Raw genomic sequence first — 13,999 nt, 5'->3', positions numbered from 1 at the left:
CCTAGAAAGCGTCAGAACTCACTTAACTCGTTGGACACCCCCAGCCACGCCTCCTGGCCGCCCACCGCCCCCGTCACGCCCACATCCGCAGCCGGAGCGTCACTCAAACACACCCCCCATGGACCCTAATTTGATCAGACTCAATTCAAGAGTGCCTGGGGTAGTGACTCCTTGGTAGTGACATGACTGCTGGCAGTTTCTTTCTGGCATACCTTTTGGCATTTGAAAGCTGTTTGCCAGGGCGACAGCTGCTGTCGCATATTCCGTCACTTTGTTATTAACTGCGTTGCCCTTTTATTTCTTTTACTTTTTTTGTATAGTATCTCCACCTCAACGGGCTGGGCGCATATAATTCAGCCTTGGATGCGGGAAAACCCAGCCACTGCTTCGCGACAGATGACAGGATGGATTCCGCGTGTCTCGGTGGCTGCCACAAATAAACTAATCTAATGGCAATTTGAATTTGATTGCAAATTGGATTTGATTTAGCCGTTCCGCGTGCAAAGTTTTCAGCACGGAGCGTGAATTAAAAAACCATTGGCACTCCAACTTGCTGCGGTTCCCGCCCCACATAGAGTTTTTTGGTCCAGTTGGGGTTGCCGCAACCGAAAGACTTCAACTTGATATAGAACACACTCTGCGAACTTTTGGCCACAGCCGGTCGGTTTGAGCTTAGTTCAGTTCTGGCCCTGTTAGATAACTAAATCGAGCTGTCGCATAATGGCACACTTTCCGCTTCCGCATTGTAACAGGCCAACAACTTTGTGCCCTCTTTCGGGAGGGCTTTTTCATCATCAATAGCTCAAACGGAATAATTATACCCGTTACTCGTAGAGTAAAAAGGTATACTAGATTCGTCGGAAAGTATGTAACAGGCAGAAGGAAGCGTTTCCGACCCCATAAAGTATATATATTCTTGATCAGGATCACTAGCCGAGTCGATCTAGCCATGTCCGTCTGTCCGTATCGACGCTGAGATCTCGGAAACTATAAAAGCTACAATACTGGGATTAGGCATGCAGATTCCTGAGATTCGTCGGAAAGTATGTAACAGGCAGAAGGAAGCGTTTCCGACCCCATAAAGTATGTATATTCTTGATCAGGATCACTAGACGAGTCGATCTAGCCATGTCCGTCTGTCCGTCTGTCCGTCTGTCTGTCCGGATGAACGCTGAGATCTTGGAAACTATGAGAGCTAGGCTATTGAGATTTGGCGTGCAGATTCCTGAGCTTCTTACGCAGCGCAAGTTTGTTTCAGTAGAGTGCCACGCCCACTTTTACGCCCACAAACCGCCCAAAACTGTTGCTCCTACAGTTTTGATGCTAGAATAAAAATTTTAACTGAAATGTATTGTTCTCATCAATACCTATCGATTGACTTAAAAAAAAGTTTGCCACGCCCACTTTATCGCCCACAAACCGCCCCCAAACTTCAAAAAATCGTAAATATGAACGTGGATATCTCGGAAACTATCAAAGATATAGAATCAGGATTTCAGATTTAGATTCCGAACCCTTGTACGCAGCGCAATTTTGATACGCGAGTATGCCACGCCCACTCTAACGCCCACAAACCGCCCAAGCCTGTGGCGCCCACAATTTTCATGCTAGATACAAAATTTTAACTGAACTGTATCGGTCTCGTCAATACCTATCGATTGACCAAAAAATTTTCCACGCCCACCCTAACGCCCATAACGCTTAAATCTGTCTACCGCCGGTAGGTGGCGCATTTCAGTCTTGCTTTGCTGCTTGCTTATTTCCATTTCCCTTTGGTCCCTTTAGCTGAGTAACGGGTATCTGATAGTCGAGGCACTCGACTATAGCGTTCTTTCTTGTTTTAATTGCAAGCACAACCAACAATAGCAAACGAATTGCCAGCACTGCCCACAACATCCGCTTTGGCTTTTCGACGGGGCCAGTTGGCTTCTGGTCAGCACTTCGCTGCGCTTCAACAATTTTAATTGTAACTTTTGCTGCCAACTGCAGCAAACAGCTAGTAAACAGCCTCGCTCATTGCGGCTTTGGCCAAAGTCTTGTCTTTAAGAGCCCATAGTCAATATTTGCGTTTCAGCTTCGTTTGACTTCATTCTAATTTTAAAACAGGATAATTGAGTTGTGTTTTGTGTTAGAACATCATACAACATATTATCCCATTATCTAAAAGTAGTTACTTAAACAAATTTAGCCACCGAAGCTTAAACCGTTTCCATGCCATTTATAAAGGTGTTTAAAAGTATGCTACGATATATACATTTTTTCAAAGGTGATGATTGAGCTGTGGTTCTTGTTAAGACATCATGATGAATGTTTTCCGTTATCTAAATGAAACTATTGAAACAAGTGTAATTTCACCGAATTTAAAGGATGCCACACAAGCTTATAGAGTTTTTCTCTTACTTATGTAGGTGTTTAAAAGTATGCTACAATATATACAATTTTTGAAAGGTTATGATTGAGGTGTGTTTTTGTTAAGATATCATGATAAAATGGTTCTCATTATGTAAAATAAATACATTTTTCGGAATTTAGAATTTAGAAAGTGCCACAGAAATTGGTAAAATATTCATGTTATTTTCTAAGGTGTCTAATAGTATGCTGCAATGTATTTTAACTCCAATATACCTCATTTTTCAATTTTTACTTTAAGACCTTTTATATTATAATCTTTATTATTAAAAATATATTCCGTATTATTATGCTGTAGTTGAAAGCTAACTTAAACTTAAAGTATGCCCATTTACCTAGTTGCGATTACAGCTGATATCTGATGCAAACGCAAAGGCATGTATATATAAGCTTCATACTATTTATTGGGTAAGTAAACAAAATATACAATAGCTGACCTTACTAAATGGTGTTTTGAACCCGTAGACGATACACACAATGGAATATTGTGTCAGACATATTTAAGACCATTTCCCTCGAGCGAAATGGTCTTTCTATTCTTTTCTCATAGTAACTTGTGGTGCCCCCTTCGTTTTGTGGCCTTTAGCTTAGACCACTTTATGAGGCTGACCATCAACACGGACATTTATCGGATGACACATTTTTTCCTGCTGCTCCTGCTGCGGATCGGCAAATTTGCGGCTTTGCTTTCTTGTGTCAATTATTTAGCTGCTTTTTCCGCTGGCCTCTACTGATTTTAATTGAACCTCATATACAAAGCAGGGCCAACTGAGCTCTGCAGATCTCCAGCTCCCAGCTTCCAGCTCCCAAGTGCGGCCTTAACTTGGCCCGTTCCCGGTGCTACTGAACCCAGAGAAGTTGCGGTCCATTGGCGATGTCGATGTCGATGCCGTTGCTATCAGGCACTTTTATCGCCGGCCACATCTGCACCAAATAAAATAATTGAACGTTTTGCGATAAGCATCACCCGGCAACTGCAGCTCCTCTAAAGAAGCGGTCCAAACGAGCCAGCGGCATCTTGGCCAAGTTGTTGCGACTCCTGGCTGGATTCGTGTACAGCAAATGTCATGTTTACAGACCGCACTCAGCCGATTTGTGTCAAAGTTGAGTTTAGTATCTATAAAATTATATAATACACTTCCTGATTTCATTTTTTTCCTGCCGTTTTCTCGGCTTAATTCCTTTTTTTATGGCAATGAAAATCTAGTTCAGTGTCCGCAGGTTTGGCCACTGTGTGTGCCCCCCTGTGTTTTTACAAGCCGAGTGGCATTGTTTGGATTTGGCCCTATGCTGGGACTGGATTTGACTGCACCTCGGGCCTGGGCCATTGTGCTGCGATGCCTTTTGTTGAACTTGTTGGGCCAGTTAGTGTTGGCCCACGGTCCTCACAAGGTGGCGAGCGAAAAAGCAGAGTTTGGGGCCCAGGAATTTGCTGTAGCACTTAGCAATCGATGCAAGTTAGTTTCCTTACTTTGCACCGATCAATTAAAACTATTTTTTTGGTAATTAAGAAGGCTCAGGGAAAATGTATTTACTTTTTTTTCAACTTAAATAGATATTTAAAAAAATAACAATGCAATATTAAAAAAATATTTGAGTAATGTTTAGATAATAATATAAAAGATATTTTCTTTATAAGGACTGCCACATATATCACTAGGTGTTTTTTAATTACTTGTAAATGCTAGTTTAGTCCTAGATAGTCTTACTTTGCAATTAATTAGTTGTTCTTCTGGGTTTTAAGAAAATGTTGCATACTCTTAGACACCTAAAATATTATGTAAAAGTTATTTCAAAACCCTAGTAATTGGTTAATACTTTTGAATGCTAGTTTAGATGTCTAAAAGTATATGCTGAATAAAATGCAGTCTTGCTTTGGGACAATTCATTGTACTTCTGGGTTTTAAGAAAATGTTGCATACTTTTAGACACCTGAATTATGACGTAAAAGTTATTTCCAAACCCTAGTGATTTGTTTGACTACGGATAAATACTTTTTATTATCAGATTGATTTACTATAAATTGTTTAATATATATCTTCATTAAAAGTCAGTAAACTGAAAATAAATGTGATTTTCATTTTGAGTAGCAGCATTAATACGTATATATTTTCACTAAATTTTAAATGACATAAGAACCCCTTTCAACTGCTCTGATTACGATTAAATATGGGCGGCTTCCTCTCAGGTTCTCAACGATGTGCCGATAAATGCTCGCCAGTTAATAAATAACTGCCCGAGGTGGAGACGGAGCTGAAGAAGGCTGTGTGCTTGAGTTGTCTTGGCCCTGTTCCTCGGGATTTTGATTAACTGTTGTCAAGGCAGAGAGCCATGGCACGAGCTTCTCGGTTGTGATGGCTTTTTTCGATTGCCGCTGCTGCAAATTACTTATGCATTATTATAGCTTTGATTTTCGGCTTACCGGTGGCTGGGCGATACATCAGATATTTATAAATATATATATGTATATAAGGCCAGCCAATTCTGAAGACCGGGGCGCACGCTCGTTTATCTTGATGCGGACGCATCCTCTCCATCTGCAGATGCTGCTGGTCAGGCTCGAGCACCGATTTTTCAACAGCGGCGCGTTATGCTGTCTTCATTGTGGCATTATCTCGGCTCCACCTCAGCCTTTGTTTCCTTTTTTCCCCATTTCTGCTGTATTTATTTCGTTGTTTTTCGATTTTTTTTCGGTTTTGGGAGCATCCGTCAGCGGAGTTGCAACTGATAAGGAAACGCTGCGAAGCTGCTACCATTTTTGCATTGTACGCTAAAATATTTCTCATGTAAGGGCCCCGCGACCAGGAGACTCTGATTTGGCCATCCGATGGGATTCCGCTCCTCGGAGGCCCCCTTCTGTTCCAGGGAGCATTAAGGCAGCACCAAAGGGTAGATCTGCTGGTCTGATAACATTACGTATACGCCGGGCTGTCTTCCTGTATTTGTATTTACCTTTCAGTCGCTGCCGCGGCCTGTGAATTATTTTTGACAACTCTCTGGTCATCGATTAAGCAGCTTAAGGCTTATCAGCCATGCGGCTGTCGGTCGCTTCCCAAAAAAGGGGAGCAATCCGAAAGTCTTGGGTGACTGACCCCGTGCATAAACTAAAGCTGTTTGTAAATACAGTCTGGAATTTGCGAAAAATAAACATAATCGATTTATTGGTGGGTTGTAAAATGTGCAAAACGAAAAGGAAATCAATCAGGCAATTTCCAGGAATGGGTAAAAAATTAATATAAATAATAAGTAGGATACATAATTTAACATAAAATATTTCGGTGCTTATAGGATGAATGGTGAATGATTCCACTTATAAACCTAAGCTGTTTATAAATACAGACCGGAATATGTGGAAAATAAACAGAAATTATTTATCGGCGGTCTGTAAAATGTGCAAATAGATAATAAGATAAAGTATATTGTTTGTTTATAAAATCAATTTGGGGACTCCCAGAAATCTGTGAAAAATTCATATTAATAGTATTTATAATACATAATTTATTAAAAAATATTTTATTGGTAATAGGAAAGACATAAAACATTGAACATCAAAAAAGTGAAAAAAAAAAATTTTTGGCATTTAAGGACTAGTTTTTAAACAGCCACATATTAATCAAAACTTACAATAATTAATCAAGATTATCAGATTAATTGCCAACACTAATTCTTGTTTTAGTTCGACTAGCTCATTAAAAAGAAGACACAATTTACAAGACCCGTAACCTTTTAAGCCCCATTCTTCTGTTGGCAGCTGCATGGGCCGAACTTCAAAGATCAGAATCAATTAATACCAGATTCTTTGTACCGCTTTTTGCGCACTCCACTCCACTCCGACCACAAATGCCAAGTTCAAATGGATTGGCCCGGAGATATACGAAACGGAGCTCCCAGCTAAACGATTTATTAATGCAAGCTGTCTATCGCCGTTGATGCGGTTGTGGTTTGATTCGCTTTTTGTTTGTTTAATTGAAATGAATTCATTAAGCCTTTGATTTGCCTTGCAAATTGCACAGATGGATCATTGAGCTGGAGCTTGGATAGCTTGGAGTATCTTGGAGTTGGAGTTTCGAGCTGGAGACTGCTCCTTTATGCTGGCCTTACCTTTGGCGTCTCGTCTCTTGGCCCGGCCAATAGTTAATGGTTAATGGCTAACGGGTGATGAGGTGATGGGTGACGGGGAGCACATCAAAGAGCGGCCAGCTACCAACGTCATGGCCGCTCTACAATAATTTAAAGCGAATTAAATATACGAAAATTAACTGCGGCAACAGTTGCTCCAATTCCCATTTGCAACAGTCGCAACTGTTGCACGTTTTGCATGTCAGGAAAATTGCTTCATTTGTGTCTGCGCGAATGTCAACAAGGAACATGATAAAGCGAGCGGACATAATGAGAGTGACTGACTTGGAGGGCTTCACCCTTTCAGAGTTGACTGGTCAAAGGGCTGACTATGTGGCTAACAAGGCGAATGAAAAAACTGAAAGCCAAAAAACCGAAGGGAGGAGCGAGGCTCTTGTGAAAATTTTAATTATTCCCCAAGGCAGTTGGAAAAGTCTGACGTTCTAGGATAGGGAAATATTGGACACCCTAAATTTAGTCAGGCTTATTCAGGCCATGAATAAAACAAGCTATACTTATAAAAGGGTTCTAAAGAATTAAAATTATCTGTAAAGCGACCTAAGCTAAAAGTGAGTGAATGAGTTTTAATGAATGACAAAAATAGGTACACAAATTACTCTAGTTATTGCTTGAAGTACTTGAGAATGTCATGCTGAAAACTAAAAAATAATGCTTTGAAATGATATTCAACTTGGTCTTAGTTGAGAAAACACCTCTCTTTTCAGCAAAATAAATATTGATAAACGTATAAAACTCAAAGATTCTGTAATGAAAATTTTTAGCTTGGCAAAAGGATATTCGACTTAAAGAAATTTAAGTGTATTAATAACCACAATCTTTAAATTTAGCTTGGGTATATTTAAAGAAATTTATGTCAATTAAAAGAAAAACATAAACCCTATGCCAACACATTCATAATAATAAATGTAATATCCATCACAAAAGGAAAAAACTAAAAAAACAATTTAGATTCTTAAAAGTTATTAAAACCAGAGGTACTTGAAAGTTCTGAACGGTTGAGGGACTTATGGCGTATATGCCAAGTTTGATGGGCACACTTTCGGGCCACAAAAGTTTTCAATTTTCCTGCAACAACAATGGACTTACCAACGCGTTATGGCTACGTGACTGCCCGAAAACTTTTACCAAGAATTTAGGTCGTTCGGCGAATTAAGACTATTGCACCCATCGACATTCCGACCAACTAAGAGCTTACTTGATGGAAACGGGCTAAAGGCACGTGCTTATCGAGCATATCGCCTGGCATTATGTCACCCATCGAGAGATTGCTCCGGAGATTAAATAAGTGTGCTATAAAAATTGAATTTGCACTTGAGATCCAGGGCGTCTATTTATGAGCCCGAGGCCTGGGGCTAAATGCTTGGCCAAAAGACTGGGGAAGCTGTTCAATTATGCAATTGTTTGTGGGCAAATAAAATCATGCCAAGTATTTTTAGGGGAAACTCTTGGCAGGAGTGATGTAGGAAAGACCAGTAGGTTCTGTTGGACTAAAAACTCCAAATCGATATGCAAATAAACGAATGGGGCGTACACACAAATCGCAAAAAACGAGCTGAGCTGCCACGCCCCCTCCCCCTACTCCTCCTCCTTCTCCTTCTTCTTGGCCACAAAAAAGAAGTTTTGACCAAATTCGTCGTCGTCGTCGTCGTCGACGGGACCTGCATTCGGCCAGATTCCGACTGCGATTCGTTGGATCCATTCTCTGGTGGTCCTCATCTTCCGTGGGTATTTTGTTGTTCCAACTGCCGCTGCAATTGCTATTGCTACCAATTGTGCATGCAATTTATTTTTAAAGAAATAATTGCTTTGCCGCATGTTGGCCAGCTCAGCTCAGCTCGGTTTGGTTTGGTTTGAGCTGCCTGCGATTATGCAAATATTAGTAGACCGTCGGTCCGCGTCGTTCGCTGTTTTTGCTCTTTTCGGCCGGCATTCCTATATAATAATAAAGAACGGCAAGTGAAAGAGTGGCCGGTGTTTGCATATAATCTAATTTGAATTTGAATAAGCCACACACAGTGCAGTTCAGAGTCTGGGACTGCATTTGACCACCGCCTTCCTCTCATTTTCCTACCCACCTTGCCACCACACACTTTTCGCATAAATCAGTAATGGCAATGCAATAATAATTCACATTTCCACACATTGGTTTTAAGTTGGGACTATTTATGACACCGCCTGAAAGTATGCCACAACATGCAATAAAGATTAGTTGCATGCTCATAACTCATAATGGAAGGAAAGTTTTCAAGTGTTCGGTCCTCAGATTTAAAAGGTTGTATATTGCTCAAAGAAGTCAAGTAAAAGGCAATTGCAATTGATCGTTTTACCTGCTTTTAGGTTGAATATTTTGGCTTTGACAAAGAATTAGGCTTCCTGATTTTTGCTGGTAGGTTGGTTCTGTGCGCACTTTATATCTTTTAAGCCACCTGAACCGCAAAAATAATAAAAAACTCAGCTTCTTGTTAAATTACTTATATATTAAGAAATATTAAGCAACCATACTTTTATAATTTAATTACATAAATTAAAAGGAAGGAATAATAACATTACACAGAAAGCAATATTCAGGTATATTGTTCTTAAATTGAGAACATTATATCTTAAAAACTGTGTAAGTACATTTTGGGTTCAATGTTCTCAATGTCTGAACAAAATGGTGAAAAGAGAAAAGTTAAATTAAGTTTATTTAACAACATTTTAAAAAGAATAGACTAATGACTTGACTAACAGTTTTGTTATTGAGAAAAAATTGTGAACTTAAAAATGTCGATCTATTTTTAAGAACATTTTCAACTTAGATGTGAACGTCAGAATTCTCCCTGTGCACTTTAAATAATATTAAATTGAGTTTATATATTCATATCGGAGGTAAAAACTTCATTCATGCGCGGATCCACGGGGGAGTATAGGGGATATATCCTCAACTCGGGTTAAAATATATATGTTATGTGTATTTTACTCCAAATTTTTTGATGTCTACTCAACTAATTTTATTTATTTACCCTCCATAACAAAATTCTGTATCCGCCAATGACTTCATCATATAAAAAAGCTTGTCTAAACGGTCTAAAAAATATTTCTTATAAAAGAGTTGGTAATAATAATAAAGAAAAGACACTGCTCCAAAACAAAGTTCCTGTTAATGCAATTTTTAGCTCAGCTCCCTTTGCTTCCACCGATTTCTGTTGAGTACCTACACTCTTGAGCTTTCCCTGAATATAACTGATTGATAGCAATCGCTGAATCTGAAATACAAACCCATTTAATTTGAGTACATTTCCCAGAATTCCCTCCCTCCATTGCGGGAAGAGCAAACATTTGTGGCCAACCCGCAACTTTCAGCGAGAACTTTAAAACACGCCAATTCGTTTATTTTATTCGACTTTGATGCAGTTTCTTTTTTCACTTATTTGGAATGGAGTATGGGCTGTTCGCGTTGGTTAATGAAAGTGCCAGTAAATGAAATTGGCATCGCCTTATCCGCCGTTTCTCCACCAAAGTGGCCGTATGTGGGCCCCGCAAGAGTTTATCTTATAAAACAACAACAGGCACTTAAGTGTTATATGCCACCGTATTACAAATGCCGGACCTCAAAATCGGGATGGGTTCTGGGTTCTGTCCAGTCCCAATGTTTTTTTTTTCGATCCCGAAAGGCAATGCAGCATAAATGAAGAAAGCTGATAAGAAGGACAGGCAGCAAGGCGGAGAAATTGCTGCCCGCATATGAGTTCGAGCTGGAATGAAATCCGAAATTGAATGCTGGTCGGTCGACAGGTCGGTCCAGGTGACAGGCAGTGGTATCCCTATCCCCCACAGGTGCAATCCCTGGAATCGGGGCACATATTAGCAATTGCCTGGGGCAAAACACTCTGACATGGGTAATGTGCACCCCGAGAAAAAGGTTATTTTTATAATTTATGCATTCAGTTCTTAAATAGCTAACCTTGCGCATTCTTTAATTTAAACATATACTTGCTAATTTGAAAATTTAAAATTAGCTCACATACTTAGCTTAATTGCATCTCTAATATTTATATAATATATTTAATTTAAAGTACATATATAAACATTTACCATATATTTTTCTGGGTGTCACCCAGGCTTATTGTAGGTGAAAATGAGTTGGCCACGAATCCCCTTCCACGCCTGGGTGTTGCACCCATGTCAGAGCCCCCTGACAACTGGCGTTAACGTTAACCACCAGGTAAGTTGTATTCCATTCGGGGCGAAAGAAATAAAGAAAGTCTCGCGGTTCCAGAGTCGCAAATCATAACGTATCATATCGCCTCATATCGCAGTATAATTTTTAATGAGTTGTAGCACCGCAACACCAAATTTTATTTCCGTTCATTATTTTTGGCAATTCCCTTATCTTTTCATTTATGCATTCGTTTCATTCCCTTTTCTGGGCTGAACTTATCAAGGAAGCCTCGTTGTCTGTCCGTCTTTGTTGTGAGTGTTTTGGATATGTTTTTTCAAAGAAGAATAAATAAAAGGAAAAAGAAGGAAAGGGTTGTGACTTGAAGACCGAAACTGGTAACACTCTTTTTCTGATTGTTTTCTTAATATTTAATATTTCATATTGGGTGGGTATATTTTTCATATGTATTCATTAAGTCATGGGTACGTTAGACCGTCCAATTACTTGACAAAATCACATAAGATTGCCATGAACTTACATATTAAAGAAATACCTCATGATAATATAACAGTCATTTTATTTAACTAATCTGAGAGTTTGATTTATGGTTATGGCATTTTTAAGTCAACCAAAGAAGAATTAAGTTTCTGAAAATCGTATTACCAAGTATTCTTGACATCCTGATACAAAAAATATAAAACCCCCTTCCAGGTTAAGACAAGCATCGTGTTAAAGTGCCAAAAATATCAAAAGTTATTTTATTCTTCTGCCAAGAGCGGTTTCTTGGTTAGGAAAGGTGAGCGACGCTTCGCCAATTAGCAGCTGCGCCCATCGGCATCGTCACCGGCATGCAAACATTTTGGCCTGTTTGACCAGTTGCGAGTTGGCAAAGCCATGCCAAAGCCACTTCCGTCACATAATAAATTCATAACAAATCACACGGACGCAGAGCCAAACACCGGCTCACACGGCCAGAACATGCGACATTATAATGCCACATTATGTTGCCAGTGCGTGAAAGAACCGTACATCAGAGCATCATGGCGACAATAAATCAAAAATCCGCACTCACACATGCGATGCGGTCTAAGCCCCGTCTCCAGATCCCCAGTTCTCCGGTTCTCCAGTTCTCCAGGCCGCCAAGTCCCCAACTCCCCAAGGCTGCGGGCTCGGTTTCTGCGTGTATCTGCTATTCGCAAAATTATTACACTTGACATGATTGAATATGCCGCTGAGTACCAGTTCCAGATCCCCAGTTCCAGTCCCATCTGCAGGTAATTCCCGCCTCCCCTCCTCGATGGGGGCTTATGTAGTTGTGACTGGACATACATAGTTTTTTGAGGTCTCTGCGGACAATTCCCGTTTTCCGATTGTATGTTGTTGTGCAGTAAGTAGACATGCGGTATAAATGTAAGTTTTCATACATATAATTTTGGAAAAAGTACACTGTCATTGAGTTTTGATATAATTAAGAAATACATATTGCTAAAAGTTTGATCAAATTAATTATGTTTTTAAATTGGAAATACATATTGGAAATATGTTCACAAATTTTTTTAACCAGACAAAATATATCTGGATTGTATAATTAGTGATCAATATAATAATATAAGTGATCAAAATAATGATAGTTCAAATTTGTAATATGCCCAATCCAAATCTTTTTAATCTTTTAATAATTTTAATTTTTAATTGGACACAACTTTTAAAAGTAAGGCAACCTTTTAAATGCTATACTTTTTTAAGGTAATAATATTTTTTAAGATAGTTTAAATAGATATCTATAAAATTAAAGATCGAAAATGGCGACTCCATGTCCATAATATAAGATTTTATTGTCAAAAAATGTAGTATTTCGTATTTCATTCCATTTCTAGGCCTTTTATCACTTACACAACCGCTCGCTCCGCAGGATTCCACAAGCTCTTCCAAATTTTGAGTTCTCACGGCTTATATCTTTGGTGGAGCTTGAGCCACCATCTCGTGCCATAGCCAAGCCGTGCGATCACCATGTGGTATTCAACGGGAACCAACCCGAGGATGGCTACCAGATCCTGGCCGAGTACAATCTGGTGAAGGACGAGCTGAAGAACATCTATGCCATTCCTAGTTATGCCTGTGGATTGCACTGGTTCGGCGTGATCTTCGTGCACAGTGGAATCTATGCGGGCAGCGTGTTTCGCTTCTCCATTCTGCTGCCGGAAAATTTCCCGGATGATGTCATCCTGCCCACCGTAGTCTTCTCGACGGTCATTCTGCATCCGCACATCTGTCCGCAGAACAAAACCCTCGATCTCACTCCTGTTTTCAAGGAGTGGCGCAAGGATCAACACCACATCTGGCATTTACTGCGGTACATCCAGGCCATCTTTGCCGATCCCGAGGGCAGTATCTGTACCGGACAATCCTCCGCGGGCGATCTCGTCGTCCTGGATGAGGTCAACAATATGGAGGCCCTGAACATGTTGGCCAAGAGTCGACCCGAGTATATCAAACGTGTCCAAGAACAGGCCATTTCCTCGCGACTTCGCATGTACGACAGACCAAAGACGGATGATCCCCACTATATCATTGTGGAGCCCTATTGTGCGGATCGGCATCTGAAGTTTATGGACCAGCTGAAGAGTCCCTGCTGGAAGGAGGCCACATCAATTGACTGCTCGCAGCCATCGGAGTATCTGGGACACATCGATTCCTCAAGGCAGCTGGACGAGGAGGAGAAGATCCGTGAAGAAGCTGTGGTCGGTCAGTAGTAAGATGGAGGAGCATTTACATACACACTACATACACATTTGTTTTTATATTAATAAAATAAAAAAATATTATTTTCTAGAATTTATTTAGTAGTCTAGAATTAGAACCAGAAAAAATTTCCGTTATGATTCAAGGGAAAGCTTCCTTGGCTAACTTTTGACATTTTTTATCTGGACTTCAATCGAAAGTTGTTGTATTTCTCTGTGAAAATACAATTTTAATTATTAAATCAAATATTTAAAAAAAAGTATATGAAGTACGTAGTGTTGAACCTCTTAAATATACAGGATTTGTAGTGTTGGTCAACACTTACTTAAAGTGAGTCCGGATGCGCTTTTTACGACATAATCTAAATAGAAAGTCTGTAAACAGTTGCATTTGACTACACAAAAGTGCAAAACAAGGAGCATTTATTTAATTATTTAACTAACGCTTTGAAGTGTATGTTTTAGACAGCATTGTTCTTGTGTCAATTAATGCATTTAATTATCTGTTTTTCCATTGTTTGACTTTGTTGCACAAAAATTCTATCCAGGATGAGGACACTAGGAAACC

At 39.7% G+C, this 13,999-nt stretch overlaps 1 protein-coding gene across 1 annotated transcript; it reads left to right on the top strand.

Annotated features, from left to right (window-relative positions):
• Window positions 1-10,666: 10,666 nt before the first annotated feature.
• On the top strand, window positions 10,667-13,515 carry LOC119562443 (protein crossbronx-like). Its single transcript, XM_037875628.1, has 2 exons — window positions 10,667-10,753; window positions 12,568-13,515. Exons 1-2 carry the CDS (start codon window positions 10,667-10,669, stop codon window positions 13,441-13,443), a joined length of 963 nt encoding a protein of 320 aa, XP_037731556.1. The 3' UTR covers window positions 13,444-13,515.
• Window positions 13,516-13,999: the final 484 nt, after the last annotated feature.

This window comes from Drosophila subpulchrella, unplaced genomic scaffold (genome assembly GCF_014743375.2).
Source record: "Drosophila subpulchrella strain 33 F10 #4 breed RU33 unplaced genomic scaffold, RU_Dsub_v1.1 Primary Assembly Seq476, whole genome shotgun sequence".
Lineage (NCBI taxonomy): Eukaryota > Metazoa > Arthropoda > Insecta > Diptera > Drosophilidae > Drosophila > Drosophila subpulchrella.
The sequence above is the reverse complement of the archived record's forward strand: the minus strand, read 5'-3'. Positions and strand labels throughout refer to the sequence as shown.